Source organism: Emydura macquarii, unplaced genomic scaffold, assembly GCF_026122565.2.
Source record: "Emydura macquarii macquarii isolate MOO-44397 ecotype Brisbane River unplaced genomic scaffold, CSIRO-AGI_Emac_v2 contig_2636, whole genome shotgun sequence".
NCBI classification, from domain to species: domain Eukaryota; kingdom Metazoa; phylum Chordata; order Testudines; family Chelidae; genus Emydura; species Emydura macquarii.
In genome coordinates this window covers 10,264,711-10,280,602 of record NW_027132773.1, presented here as the reverse complement: position 1 = coordinate 10,280,602, position 15,892 = coordinate 10,264,711, and the positions used below count along the sequence as shown (strand labels likewise).

The following is a 15,892-nucleotide window of genomic DNA, read 5'->3' as shown; positions in this document are numbered from 1 at the left end:
CTTTAAGTTTTTTTAAGTAAAAATTTGATATTCCTCTTGGTCTAAGGTCACTCCTGGTTGAGTATGTGTCTCTGCATGGTAGTTTGATGTGCTATCAGCTAAACTGCTCCAGTGACTTTTTACAAAGAGCAGCACCAAGTGTAGGACATATTCCTATCTAACACCAGCTGATGCTTTCATGGTGCCCTTCATACCAACACTCCAGAATGCTATACTTACTAAATGAAGGGAAATGATTTACAAAACAGTAATGAAAAGCCAGATCAAATGTATACAATTTAAAAGTAGAGTTTTGGTTAAAAAAGAGATGGTGAGAGCTGAACATTATTTGTGAGAGCTATTCCCAAATCTGAATTTGTAAAAAAAACAAACATTGCTTGCTCCAAAGGACTGAATATTATGGTTTGGAAGTTTTAAGACTAGTGCTAGGTAACTAGAACAATCCAATTCATGGCCAGAAGAGTAAAAATTAATTATGATTAGAACCAAATGGCAAAGCCTTGTAGACAATTGACACAACCTTAACATTGATTTGATAGCTCATTGGAATTGGAGAAGCTGACGTTGTTGGGAAAATGGGCATTTTCTGCAAGAAAATACAGCTATATCAGTATTTCATTATTTGGATTTGATTTGAGTAAACTCATAAAGGATTGGATAGATAACAAAACAGAATGGTGGTGATTCTGATGAGGAGCAAATAGGGATGTATGCTTTTCCAGCATGATGTTGACTTCAGTGGCCTTCAGCTTTGTCTCCTGACTGCACCCAGTCATAGATGACCAAAGGAATGCTCACTAGGGAAAACAATATTCCCAATGCCATGAAAAGGGAAGCCTGGAAGAAAAAAGAAAAGTAATCGTTCAACTAAGGTAAACTTTTTTCCTGATGGAGACTTACAAATTGATACTGGGTTTCAAAATTACAAATTAAAACAAGCTCTGAATTACTTGTTGAGCACTGAGAATGAAATTTTCTTCTATCTTCCATTCACAACCTTTGCTTTTAAGTGCTGCACTTCAGTGACTCTGTCCAAAGAGGGCTGAATAGGTTCTCCTTTGGAATCCTCCAGCTCTGCCCTTTAACTAGCTAAATGACTCATTGACGAATGAAGTAAAGCACATGCACTGTGAGGGTCTACTTGCACACAGCATTTCAGCCATTGTCAGCTGATGGAGATAGTGAATTAACTTACACATGAAACCTAAGATTCTTGCTTGCCAGTGCAGAGCAATAACTATGGGATCATGAGTCTAGCCTAAATGAAGTTCTTGATTATGGAGGAATCAGATCAAATTCAGTCAAATCTCTACTGTAATATGAACAAAACCAAAGGTCATGATAACAGAAAGGCAGGTTCTAGAGTGAAGTGAGTGCCCTCAGCAAACCACAAGGAGTATTCAGAATCTTACATGATTCTGTTCACAACTGGGAAATTAGCAGTATCTCTGACCTTAACTGAGGAAGATTTTTGTTCTAATCTCAGTGTAGGGACACACAGGATTGTGACATCTTCTGAACTGCAACCCTGCCCTGACATCCAGTAAAAACTTGTAAGACACTGCTGAGATCAAGTTGTCACAGTCCTGTATGCTCACAAATGGTGAAGAGCTGCCTCCTTCTGCAGAGGACACCCAAAATTTGACTGTGATCCCTTAAAACAAATGTGAAGTGCTGCAAACATGATACACTGCGGGCTCTTTCAGGCAATAAGTTGTGGCTGTAAGTGACAGTTCCTGTGCTGCCAAGCTTCAAGGGACTCAACATTGCTAGGGACTACTATTTAAACTGTGGTACTTCTGGAAGGCCCCCCAATTACTTTTGAGACCCCAATCAGACCAGTGCCTCACTGTGCTAGGTGCTGTACAAATACATATGGTACGTCCCTGTATCAAAGGGCTTACAATCTAATTTAAGACAAGACACTACACAGTAATAATTCACATATGTCAGACAGCCAGATTAAATCTGTTCAACCTAATACATTTTAATGAGTAACAGGCAAAGCACTAAATTGATCTACAGTAAAACATACCCAAATCCTCTGAGTAAATTTTTCTCTATCCTGATGTGTGATTTTTAAATACAGCGATGAAGGAAGAATGAAAATCAACATATTGGCAGATGTTACTCCTGTAACATTCAAATAAATATGTTAGTTATTGTGAAATTTCATCTCTGCCAACACCTGTTTATTAGTAGTATAAAAGCAGAATACTGTACCTACAACTCCAAAAATATCCTTCATTGAGGGGATAAAAATTACTAACAGGTTGAGGATAACCAAGAGGACAAGAGTAACCACAATATGACGGCATAAGTCAAACTTCGTTTTTTTAGCCAGCTCAAATAAAGAAGAACGCACCTGTAGGAAAAGGAAGAGTTCTCTGTTAGGAGTAGCATAGGCCATTCAAGCACTTATACTAATTTGTATTGATTCTGTGCATGACAATAAGATGTGCATAGATGCCTCAGTGATTCTGGAGGGCTCAAATGTTGTACCTTTGGCATAAGCCTAATATTTAACTCAAAATCTGAGAACTGGATTTTTGTGTGTCTGTACAAATGTATTCTCTCCCAGATTATATTTCTTGACAGAGGTGGGGGAGTACGTTAACATGTACATTTTAGTTCAAAATGAACTGCTGTTCTGCCAGGGTGAAAACTCACATAATTGGCTGTGTGTGTGGAAATAAACAGCGATGGGAAGGAATGGAATTCACCTACGTCCAACTCTACCACACAGCCACTGTGTGGATACCATTCCAGCGTACACAATAGATTGGAATAATGTCACCCAGGTGGGTGGGGAGATGTTGAATCCACTGGATCTGCAGAATTGTGGATTCAGTGACTCTTCTCCCTGCCTGCCCACAATGCCCCTTTCTGTGTCAGACTCTTCAGACATTGTGCAGAGCTCCCTGATCCCTGCTACACACAGGGGAAGAGGAGGCTGCCCTCATAGTCAGTTCATCCCAACTTCTCATGAAGAGCCCTACTATAACAGGGTTACTGAAAGGGACTTTTGTGGTTCTTCTGTTCTTGGATTAATTTCATCCTTGATCCTACTCCTAATGAGATCAATACGGCCCTTATGTATTTTCATTTAAAATTGACTTAAGGCCTTCCAGTTCCAAGAGTGATTTATTTATTTTAATTGTATGATAGTTTCTTCTCCCACTGACATCAATGGGAGTTTAACATGTGGAAAGACTGACTGCAGGATCAGATCACCTCTGTAGCCTGTCGCTGATTCTGAAACCAGACCCCACACACAAGCCAGCCTTGCTCTGGGAGAGTGCACCTACCACAGATCTTAGCTGTTTTGGCACTGCAAGGAGCCTTATACTTACAGTGAAAAACAGCACTGGCACTGTGAGTATGACTGCAACAATGACAGCCACACGCACTGTCAGGATGAGGATGTCATCTCTACTCTGGTACTTGTGAAGCAGATCTGAGTGCACGTTGTCTGCAGGGGAGACAATAAGGTAAATGTTCCAGCAAACAGGCAATTAATTTTCAGAAACCATCACTTAACAACAATCTTCTTGAACAAGTGATTTATCTTCAAACAAAGGGGCAGGGAACGAAACATTCTTGAGTTAAAAAATAGTGTTTTAAACCATAGATTAGTGATTCCGTTATTCAAGATTATCTCTTTGGGGCCGTTTCAGGAAAGCACCCCGAGTTAAGAAAGCACCCCGAGTTAAGAAAGCACAAGGTTAACTTTAAGCTAAAGTCCATTATAGGAAGACCACAGGGAGGCATACTATGACTATCGAGGATTTTTTTAGCAGCTTAAACTTATTTAAAAATAACCATATGCAATGTCCCTTTTGAATTCATACTAAATTATACGGTTGCACTAAATAAGTCTAAACAGCAAATAGAAACAGAGAACACCTTCTCTTGAAGAAAAAAACCCGTTTTAGGTCAACCCTTTCCCCAGGCAGCATGAGGTTTCTCCAACCCCACAAACTGCCATTCAGCTTCTGCTGGTGGCTACCCCTGCACCCCATTTTTTCCCTTGAACCTACCCTCCTTCCTCAACAATGCTCACAGTCTCAATGACCACCCCCTGGAGGGAGTGATCCATTCTGAATGCTGCTGATATGGGCCACTGGCAGCGCCACATGCTGGTGTACTGACATTTTAACAAGGCCTCCCACGAAAGCTCTCCCTTACCCAGTGAGAAATGCTGTGGCCTCGATGTACACATGCTGGCAGACAGGGAGGACATAGAATTTGTTTGTTTGTTTCCGTACCTTTAAACAATTCTCATAACCGTAACCAAAGGAAACAAATACACTGGGTACAAAATAAGTATATTAACCTGCCCTTTTTTGGAAGTGTTCAGACTTGGTTTCTGAAAAGTATCTTGAGAAAACTGATAGCATGTCACAGTGCCTGTGGCAGCTAAAGTGGAGAGGCAGGAGGGTAAAGGCCTTGCGGGGCGGGTGGGGGGGAGTCATTGAGGCTATATAGTTTTAAAATACCTGCTATTTAGTGCAATCTGGTCTATTCCTAAAGGCAAAAATATTGCTCTTCAGAAAGATTTGACCCTCAAGGATAAACCCTCTCTGGCAAGAATCACTTATCAATATACAGAAAGAGCTTGAAATCATCCCAAACTTCCCATCAGTTTGAGGGTAGAATTTTAAAAGGGGGCTGCCATGCCCCTTCCAGGACCTGGTTTATACCACATAAGGCTCATTCTCCCATTACGAGCCTAGATTGCTGCCTCTGTATCTCTCCCAGGCCCTGTTGATCTATGACGTGAAAGGTGATGTTTGGAAATCAAATTTTGGTCTTCCACTCAGCACTGCAGTGAAATACCACACAGCCCAAGCAAGTGACCTTTAGCAATGCCTAATTTTTTGCAACCGTACTCCCATAGTGCAAATATAGCAATAAGTGTGACACCCTGAGCAAACAGACAAGTGGTGTTGGTTTATAAAAGAAAAGGCCAAAATAAAAGTGCTGTTCTTGTCTGTGAAAGGATGGAAAGGGCTATAGAAAAAAAAAGTGAATATAAAAAAGGCATGTTCCTGTCCGTCTCAAACAGCGATCCATGGGGAAGGATAAAAGCAATGCTGCCCTTCAAGGCCCCGATTCTGCAACTAATAGTGTGCAGGCAGGCACCGGGATGGGGTGAGGGGCTCCTGTCGGTGCAGCACCACGCAGGCACGATCAATATTCACATGCATGGCAAAGCAGGAAAGAATTGGGTTTCCTTTCTTCACAGATCCATGCAATCTGTGGGGCTAGAAGGGTGCAGCCTTTGTCTCCTCTGTGGACTTTTAACCAGGGTTCCTGCTCCAGGATGCCACCTGGACCAGGCCCCAGCATTCACCCGGCTTCCGATTCGTGGCGTCTGGGAGTTTCAGCGCATTAGTCCAGTCCTACGAGGCTTAGACCCTCCAGCTGAGCCCCAGATAGTCCAGCCCTTCCCAAGTTTGTCAATAAACACAAATAAAGTAACCACAATGAAACATCCTTTGTGCGGGGTAAGCATCCTCTTCCCTCTTTGACTTCTGTAAAGCAGTGGGCCCCAAATAGGCTCATGGGCTAGCATCAAAGATTAGTCCCATCAGAAGTGGATCCAAAACAGACCCTCCCTTCCTCGGGGCAGGCAGGGTTGCCAGGCAGCAGTCAGTTAAGGAGTCCTAGGCTTTAGTCAGGATTTGATCCAGTAGCTAAAGACTGGAGATTAGCTGGGTTTCTCCCTTTTAAACTCCTCCCTCCAATTCTGATATTTCCTACAGTTGCAACAAGGCAGAGCCTCCTGAACCCACAATAGCTCATTAATCCTGTACTATTTGTAGTACTAGGGCAGGCAGGTCTAGCCCGACCCCTAACTAAAGGCCCGCCCCTCAATTAAGCAGAGGAACTACTAAGCCCAGGCCACAATTGATTTCTGGATACAACAAATGAAAAAAACCCAGGAACAGGAGTGAGGTCAAAGGTAAAAAAATCACAGATCTGGAGGGTGACACCGAGACCAAGCAGAGAACCTGACAGCACCTACTGCTACTCAAAAGATTTCTAGGGAATCAGAGGACACTGCTCAGAGGAACTCGGCCTGGAGGCTTGATTGTATGAGGGAACAGAAATAGACCCCACAGTCACAGAGCTGTCCAGCTTCTTCCTCCTGGTATAGTGGATGGAAATCTTGGCCAGCACCAGGAGGGGATTAACCAGGAGGTCTCATGATTTTGTGGGTCCATGGATGAAGTGTGCCACGATCAGATGCGAGGAAAAGTGCAGCCAGAACCTCAGTAAGAGGTTCTGGAGGAGCTAGATGAGTGGCTGCAACCTGACGCTCCCTACATAGATGTGTGCCAGGTTCTGTGTATCCTGTATTGCTGAGACTGGGGTTTGCAAACCCTGTCACTGGCCTCTAAACTCCATCTAGGTGAGGTGGGAATTTCAAGGAAATTCCAGGAGATGAGCCTTGGGGAGTTTCTTAGCCTTCTCAAACCTACCGGGGAATCAGGTCCTCAGCTGGTAAATCTGCATGGCTCTGTTGAAGTCCACGTGATATACTGATTTATACCAGCTGAAGACCTAGCCCGTTGTGGCTATTTCTGCAAGACAGTACAACTGGATCATTCATTTTAATATTTTGTTTGTAGTTATCTATGAAAACTTACTGGCTAGCAGCAGCCCAACTGTTGGATGAGACTGGCCATCAGTGTTGGCACTTGCAGTCTTCATCAGTTTTCTTGGCAAAATCCATTAAACAGCACTGCTGAATTCAAATGATCTTAATTTCTGCAAATTGGAGGCCTCATATCCACCATGACAGCTTCATGGTAGAAAGTAATATATTTTTTGTAAGCTGTCAAACAGATGAACTTTTTGTGACCTATGACAGAAATGTCAAATTTCAAATTTGCTTCCTCCCCCGCCCATCCAATCAGTAGCCCATAATGAATGACTATAACAAACACGAGTTCAAAAGGGCACTTGAAATCTAATAGGAAAGACTGAGGAACCTTTTGGTGCCCCCGATAGAAAACTCAAAGGTAAAAGCTGTGATCTCCCTTAGATCGACTTAGTGGTCTATAATGAACAAAATGTACCAAATTTCAAGATTCAAACTGCTTTAGAACATGGGCACTCTCTGTTATCCTGTCAGCGTAAGGGTCTGTGTTTTCTCCAATTTCTATTTATCCTGCATATTCCTTTCAATAAGTTAAAAAAAAAATTGCTTGTTTTAATGTATTTTTAAAGTGAATTAGTGTTCATGAAAGGAGCCAGGTTGAAAATCCTAAACACTGAAGTATTCTCAGTTCTCCACAGAACTGCGATAGCATTTCAAGCAGCTGCATTCCAACTTTACGTAAACTGCATCACCAGTGTATTTAACCTAGATGTGGAGGGACCAGCTCTGGCTACCAGAGAGAGTATAGTCTCCACACCCATTGTCTCTGTGCTGGGAATGGCAGTAAGGCTGCCGACTGCTGTGGTGATGATTTTGATATCTATTCACTAGGTGCTATCCTGAGATCACAATCTCATTTCACACAGGCAAGTGAATAGCCAATCAGATGTCACCTAATTGCTTTAGGTCATTACTGATCTGAATTGCATTCAAACTAGTGACACAAAAGTGAAAGATTTGATATGACACTGCTAATCTCCAGTTCCCCCAAAATAAAACTAGTTTACATTAAACTTGTGCCTTTTAACTTAAAAATGAAAGAGAAAGGAGCAATTTGCAAATGCTGCATACAGCTACTGTCTGTAGCGACTCAGAGCACCAGTAAAGAAGTCTTTATGGAAAAGTTTACAGGAATTGTTTTGAAAAGTCTAGTAAGGTAAGTGAATAGGATTCTTCTTTTTCCGTGGGTAAATGTTATCGATTTCACTTGGATTCTTTTTTAATCTGATATTTTAGATCAGCAAAAACTGTTTACTTACCATAGAAAGTTAAATAGCCAAAAATGGCAGTCAATAAGTACATAACGAACATGGCAAAAAATGAGATATTTGAAACCATTTGCATTTTCTTCTGTGAGCGACTGGAAAAAGAAGAAAACATAATAAATGGCTGCATTTTGTTTGAATAACCATTGTAGAAATGTACTAAACCTTTGCACAAACAAATTAATTAACATTGCAGAGACTCCAGAGTGTATCTTTTCTTCATTTAAATCAGCGATTCCCCAATAGCTGTACTGAAGACGGAGAATGGCTGGGGGACTAAGTCTCCCAAAAGCCATTGCTAGCCTCCCAATCCTGCTAGGGTTTTAAGTCAAGAAAACATAATGACCACTCTGTGAATATCACCCTCCCCAAATCCCAAAGGGTGGCTATGGCCCCTTGCTGTACCCTCTGTAGCAGAGAAGTGTCAGCTTGGAAATGGCTCTGTGTGCAAATTAAAGGACCAGTAAAACAACAGAATATTAACATTCTAAATGTTTACAAAAAGTGGTCTGTGTCCCCTGGCAAGGAGAACTGCCATGGTTTAAAAAAATTGGTTAAATATAAACATTTCATTTTTTCACCCTTGTTTTGAAATGCTTATATCTGGGTGCCTAATCTTAGGCTCTGAATCCATATTTTGACACCAAAATAGACGCTCAAATGGAATTGAGCACCCAAAAATTTCACTGAATTCAATGGAAGCTGAAAATGATCAGATCCAATAGCTCCCAATGAGACACCTTATTAAGTGGCCAGAATTTCAACAAACAGCAGATCCTTAGACAATGATGGGCATTACAGCAGGCTGAACACTGCTGAAATTCCAGTAATTTCTTTTAGGTACTTAAACAGGAGCTGAGGTCTTCTGAAAGTCTGGCTTTTTGGCCTTGAAGCACTAATGCAAAATGGAGTAAAGAGGGAAAATGACACATAGACATTTAAGAACACTTTTTGCTTCATTGCAAAAAATGTTTTCATCTAAGCTATAAAAATACCAGCCCTGATTCTCCACTGGATCAGAGCTGTGCTGGAGGGAGCAGCTACAAGGAGCCAGTTGCAGCTCCCTGATCTTAGCTGCCCAGTCTTGATGGATGTTAGAGCACCAGGGGGCCTACTGTAACTTGAACCAGTGCGGAGCAGGTCACCACAACCACTGCCTTCTCATGCCCCCCGCTTCCCGTATGCTAGGGACAGGGGTACAGTGGCTGGTGTGGAAGGCTCATCTTCTTCATCTTTCTTACACAAAAGTTATTGGTGCCAGTTACATCATTTAACTATGTTTGACATGTTTTAAAAACACATTGGCGTGAAAGCTGGCAGATAAAAAGCATAGCTTGTTACTGTGACAGGCTTTTTTTGCTACATTGGAATCAGTGGCATTAGCTGAAATACAAGACTCTATCTTGTAAACTGTATTAATTTGCGCTGCTTGGCTGTCCAAAATAGCTGTGTCATTCTAAAGAAAACCCCTGGGATGTCATGTTACCCCACAGGGAACCCAGCTGCCCTAGCTTCCAGCAGTGCTCTTTCATTTTCTGATTCTATTAAACTACCTTTCCTTCGAGGGTGATGTGGAGCAACTCAGCACTAACATTTTAGATTCTAAACAGTCCATTTTAAACAATCAAACAATAAAAAAATCTTACTCTTTAAGTTCGCTGTAAATTGGAAGGACCGATGGGTGGCACACAAATGCAAATGCAAGGGTGGGCAAAGCATAAACAGTCTGTTTGAACATAATTGAAGAAAAGCCAGTTAGGAAAAATACATATTAAGAAATCAAGAGTGTTTCAACTACCTCATCGCCCAACTTTCTGAACTCTTTAACTGAACATTGAGAGTCCTTTCAGGAAATGCAGAGCACCTCTCAAGTAACATGTATTTGACAAAACATCGAGAACAATAACTTTTCAATGTGAGGACATAATTTATGTATTTTTCATGCAAACATTACTGACTCAGTTCATAGACAGCAGTCATGCAGATGCTGCCGCCACCATGTTTGTTCCCTTGAATAAGGCACTCCTCACATCCTCTACTGTTGCCAAACGTACTATTGTGTGAGTGGGGCAAGTGTTTGATCTTTACATGCCATGATGAGGAAAATTATTTCAATGCCATACAAGACAAAACTGGTGGTACAGAAGATAATTACATTTCTATAGGCCCTGTCTATATGGGTGCAGCTACTCCAGTGTAGCTACACTAAGGTAACCAGCTAGTGCATTGGTGTAAAATGGGGTTTACACCAGTGTAAACCAGGGTAAGCTGCAATGGTAGTGGAGTGTTAAAGATGAAAACCTGAAGGTGGATCTCATATCTATACTGCGAGATTTAGAACTTAAAAATAAATGGACAGAAGTTAGTGTAAATGGTCAGGTGGGGAATCCGATTTTAGGTACCATACTCAGTTCCTAATTTCCCAGGACAACAAGGCTAGGATCACTGTGGAGGCAGCATGCTCTTGGGGGGAGAGAACCCATTTTGTCACTATCAAGCAACAACTTGTGGACTCTGAAGGGAGCTACTCCCAGTCCTCTTTGGCCAAAAGAATGAGTCACTTCAGCTTGTAGACTTATGAACAAATTTTCAAAACTACTCAGCACCCAGAAGCTTCCATTGTTCTCAGTGGGAACTGATGGGTGCTGAGCCCATTTGAAAAGCTGGTCCTTGGTGAGGATAAAATAGGGAAATTCTGGTGGATATTTCTCCCCCAAAACGAAAAGAACAAGTGTTTCCTCGCTTTGGCCACAGTCCACATGTTTGCATAGGAAAAATAGTCTAGGGTTTGCTTTATTGTGGTAACCTAACTTCACTCAAGTTTACAAAAGTGTAAGATGCTCTCTTCATGTTTTTTTCTCATTCACACCAGTGCTACCACTTCTTCCTCTCTCATTTTGGCTTATGCACTTCTGCAGTGGATGGGATGATTGTCCTATTATCATACACCAAAGATGCTACACATGATGGGCAAATTGCAGGATTCTCTGGGTTTTGTTTGTTTTTGCCTGATTAGGAGAAAATGACAGGTGAACTAGTTCAGGTATAAAACGGATTCCTCATGTGATATATACCTCTAACTGCAAAATGTTACTATAGATTTAAAAAATATATATATATGTGTACATATATATCTATATATATCCCTTCTGGAAGCAAGCTGCAGTGTATTGGATGCTCAGATGAGTCTGACTGTGACAGATAAGAGCTTGACTGTGATATTTAGGCTCAGCCTATAGTAAGGAGCAGTGCAGAGGATCACTGTCCCAGAGAGAGTACGGGACACATTCTGTTTCCAGGAGGCAAAATGCCTGCTGGAGTTCCCAGGCAATATAACCTCTGCATATTGATTGCTAGTGCAGTTCATTCCCCCAGTGACACTGGCCAGAGCTGCTGCCTGTTGCACAGAGAGGCAGAGCCACACCTCCTCAAAGTCCAGGTGAACTTGCCCCTTACACAAGCTGAGGAAGAAAGTTCATTATGCCCTCCCCATCACTGTGCATCTGTGAAAGGGCCATGGAAACGCTGGACCTAAATGGTGTGTCTAATTGACTAAGAATATGGAGTGTGATATTGTAAATGATCTGAATTAAAAATAAATATAGAAAGAAACATACCTTGGAATTAAAGGTAACATACTTTGGCTTACACGTATTCTCATGTGCTGAGCTAACATTTGACATGATAGGTGATGTCGTATTTAGCTCCAACATGGGGCAGGAAAGTTGAAATTTCTTGTAGATAACCTGGAATAAAGTGGCACATGGTAAATTGTAAAAAATGTTATTAAAATAAAAATAAATACTGAAGACACAACAGGGGCAGCTCTAATCCAACCAAAATAAAAGCAGAACTTACCACTATTAGAAAAAAAACCATGCAACTAAGGGAAAATCCACTTGTATATCCAAGATACCCTAAAAGAAATTCAAAAGAAATCTAATCAATAATTCATTTAATGGTCACATTTGTTTGTGTTTTTGTTCTTTTTATAGCTTGTTACTTTACAACGTAGTTGAAGTTATTATACATATAACGTGTACCATGAATTTCAGGATAGTATAAAAGTTCCTCTCATTGATCTGTCATTTCACAAGGTTGCTACATTTCAGACAAATCAGAGCTCTGTTCTGATATGTTCGGCTCATGTTCAATATTCCTCTCCTTCCTCCTTGTGGATCATCTATATGGCAGTTTGACTAACTGCACTATTGAGAATGACTTTCATAATGGACATAAACTTGATAATAGGAAAATGCCATCATAATATATAGCAAGTCATGAAGTACATAAATGTTAAAAGTTACTGTGGATTAGGTTTTCCAAGGTATTTCCATTTTTATTTCAATGGCAGTTAGGTACCTAATCTTCTTAGGAGCTTTTGGAAATTCCACTAGGTGCCTATCAGCAACTTTAGGCACCTAAATACCTTTGAAAATCTGGCCATGGAGGCTGATAGGCGCCTAGAGGAATGTAAATAATATCCATATACACATATTACCTAGACAGAACTAGTAAAAAATGTCAATGATAATTGTTATTGAAATTTTGATGGAAAAAACATTTTTTGACAATTCTGTTGCAATTAAAAAAAATGATTAGCGCTATGTAATATTAATTTACCTAACACAATAAATACCCAGTTGGCCATAAAAACTGTAAGCAGTTCCCACAAGCAATGGAAGAGATAACGAACACATTGTTTTGAATCAAGTTAGTTGTACGGTGCTCATTTGTCAAGTTACTGGTTTTTAATTAGCCTGGCTTGTTCCAGGACACCTAATACGTAACTTATTCCTGTGCTGAGGAGGCCGCTTGGTTCATGACTCAGCCCTGCCCTCTCCATTATACCTGAGTGGCCAATGTGACTCAGAGTGGAGCAAAGTTTGGGTACCCCCACTTTATTTTAATGATACTTGCACTCTTACCTAAATTCTTAAGGAGACATAAGGGGAGGATTATACCAAATGTCACGACTACCACAAGAATTCGTCCATCCACGTACCATGCCCTGTAAAACATTTCAAAGGTGCAGTGAAATCTCCTCTTCTTAAGCACTATCACTTTTTCCTTACACTGGATCAGCCATTTTTCCTTCCATAATAACAGAATTTTCTCTGGCTTCCTTATGTTGTAAGCTCAAATACAGGCAAAGATTGAGAAAATCTCTGAACTTCCTAGGGGTCTGGTTATATATGGTAGTAAATGGAATATTTTATCAGTAACTGCTTAAAAAGTTGGAATCCGAGCCACAACACATTTTCATAGTCAGAGGGCAAAATGTTGCCCTTACTGGTAAAAGCAGTGGCGTGGGTGGAGGGATGGAACAATACCAGTTGGCAGTAGATATAAGCCATCCTGTCAGCAGAGGAAAAGACAGATTGAGCATATGCTGCATACAGCAGTTTACCCGCTTAACCAGCTAAGGGCCTGGCCATGTGCCCTAACTGGCAGACCATGCTGCTGAGGACTGGGACGCACTGGCCAGACCAGTCACTTGTTCCCTTCCCTTAGGCTGTTAGAATCCTCTCCTGGCAGTCTGCAGGGAAAGGGGAGAAATGCAGGACTGTTCTCTACAACACATTTTAAAAGGCTCTGTCCAGTCTTGTATGAAACATTTCTGCAATGGGGCTTCCACCTTTTAGCTAAGTTACAAGACATTGTATCACCTGATGTAACAAACAAGACATGTAAAGAAATACCCCTCTTTTTGTTTTGTTTAAGGAGATGGCAGATGCCATCAAATAGTCACAAGTGGCAGAAACCTATCTTAGGTATACCACTACTGTCATGTTTTAGTATTGGGGCACTTTGCGCTATGGGTAGTTCTTTACAGACTGGATCCTACAAGGTGCTCACAACTGGCAGTGAGTGCCTTCAACGCCCATTGATTTCAATAGATGTTGAAGGTGTTTAATAGCCCCAGCACTTTGCAGGATCAGACCATAAGATAAGAATGTTGTAGAAATCATTCTTTTGAAGGAAAATTTAGACAGTAATCACTAAAGGCTCATCCTTTCATTTATTTTTCTTTTCTCTTTCCTTTCCATGCTTTATAACCCCATTAGGGACCCTGTTGTGAAGATCTGACATGCTATCATAAGGAACAGCCAGTAATCAGTGCTTTTATAAACCCATTCTCTAGCTTATCTACATGAAGTTTAAACTCTGAAGTCAAGTGAGCAAAATAGTATTAAACTTACGAAAATGCTTCTTCTTTTCCCATAAGAAACTTTATGGCAGAGGGCAGCTCATTTTTTACTATGAAGAGATAGCTCAGCATTGCTGGGAGGAAAATGAGACCATTTTAGAAAGTGGACATGCTTATGGAATGAGCACACAGAAGGATACTGGACCTGTTCTCATGCCAATCCTAAGTAAATACAAGCTGATCTAAGACACAGAAGTTTAACTGATTCTAAACTACTGATCCAAATTGGGTTTTCCCTGACACATCATTTCAACAGACAACACGGAGAACATTAGTTTGAACCATACAACATGCTCTTGTCTTTTAAACTCCCTTTACCTCCAGTGTTCTGGAGAGAAGTGGATCCAAAAACAATCATTTTTCCTGGGGTGCCAAAGACCTGCTCGCCAAGCTTTTCATACACCATGCAGCCTGCATAAATCAATTGGAGGAGAAATCAGAAATTACGGGTGACAAGGAACTTTCAAGTCAAAACATTTAAGATTCCTTTTCATTCAGCTAATTGCCCATCCATGCTGCTATTTCTTCCCTTTTCACACAAATATGGGTCTTGATTGTAATTCACAGGAGTTGAGCAAGCTTTTTTGGAAATGTCCTCCTCACATTTTTAAATGTCAGGAGTGGCTACCAATCACTTTTTGAAAGTCGGAACTCACAATGAGACTATTGTATCCCTTTAATATAAAAGTCCACCTACAGTCCTCATGACATTTGCAAAGCTGGCATCCTGACATCTTAAGTTTTCTCCCTTAATAGAAATAATGTAAGATTTAACTGAAGATAATATTCAACACAACAGGGATCTGCAAGGCAAGGCTCTGGCAGGCAAGCTAGAGAGACACAATACAGCAATGCTGTAATTCTATACAATTTGACTAACTGACATAGATTAATGCAGAGAGGCCAGGCTGTTCATTTAAATTATTATTTATATTTCCTTATGATAATATATTAATTTATGAGTTCTCATTCTCCTTGTACTGCCTGTGAAAGAAGGAAAATATGAGAACTATAATTAAATATTCATTGTTTAAAGTCTGTCAAACTCAACAAGTAGCTAGATCTTCTATTAATTACAAGATGTTTCAGTTAAATTTAGCAATTTTTTTCCCAGTTGTGGCTTGGGCTGACAGAGAAGGCATAGCATTAAGAACACGGGAGTGTATGCAATGAAAATGGAAGAAAAATATTTCAGGTGTTACACTGCACAAATTATCCAGAAGAGTTATCTCACAGTCTGGGTTTCTTATGTTTCCTTCTGGTTGACATTTTCTCTTTAAAACTCGCATGAACAAGAAGCAAAATTTAGTTCAAGTTTTAATACAATATCATCCCTAGCAGCCTAAAGCCCAGGGCCCAAGTTTTTAGCATTTCAAGGGCACAAATGTGTGTGCATCTGCATGCCTAATATGAATATGCAATTGCTGCCATTGTATACACAGCCATGATAATTGTATACACAAATCAGGTATTCAAACATGGAAACATTCTTGTACATGGGTAATTTTGAAAATTTGGACTAAAACGTTATAACCTCAGAACACTGTTCTTAGCCTATGGAACAGTAAAGGGTTTAACATTAAAATGGCACTTGTATTTAGAGTTATATATTGTGAGCTCCTCAGGGCAGAGAGTGAGGCTTCTTCCCTATATGGAAAGCACCTATTATTATACCCTGGGTACCGCTGGGAACAACATCAGCTCTATTTTAGTGATGTCATCTTATTCCCAGATAAGCGTCACTAT

At 40.6% G+C, this 15,892-nt stretch overlaps 1 protein-coding gene across 1 annotated transcript in view; it reads right to left on the bottom strand.

Moving 5' to 3' along the window:
• Positions 1 to 348: 348 nt before the first annotated feature.
• SLC38A1 (solute carrier family 38 member 1) overlaps positions 349 to 15,892 on the bottom strand; it is a 32,384-nt gene continuing 16,840 nt past the window's right edge. Inside the window, exons 5-15 of the mRNA XM_067564155.1 lie at positions 14,465 to 14,557; positions 14,139 to 14,220; positions 12,864 to 12,946; positions 11,794 to 11,852; positions 11,553 to 11,681; positions 9,582 to 9,661; positions 7,930 to 8,030; positions 3,354 to 3,472; positions 2,224 to 2,365; positions 2,036 to 2,133; positions 349 to 837 (exon numbers count right to left, since the gene is read on the bottom strand). Coding sequence (XP_067420256.1) covers positions 736 to 837; positions 2,036 to 2,133; positions 2,224 to 2,365; positions 3,354 to 3,472; positions 7,930 to 8,030; positions 9,582 to 9,661; positions 11,553 to 11,681; positions 11,794 to 11,852; positions 12,864 to 12,946; positions 14,139 to 14,220; positions 14,465 to 14,557 — 1,088 coding nt within the window. The 3' untranslated portion in view covers positions 349 to 735. The remainder of the gene's footprint in view (positions 838 to 2,035; positions 2,134 to 2,223; positions 2,366 to 3,353; positions 3,473 to 7,929; positions 8,031 to 9,581; positions 9,662 to 11,552; positions 11,682 to 11,793; positions 11,853 to 12,863; positions 12,947 to 14,138; positions 14,221 to 14,464; positions 14,558 to 15,892) is intronic.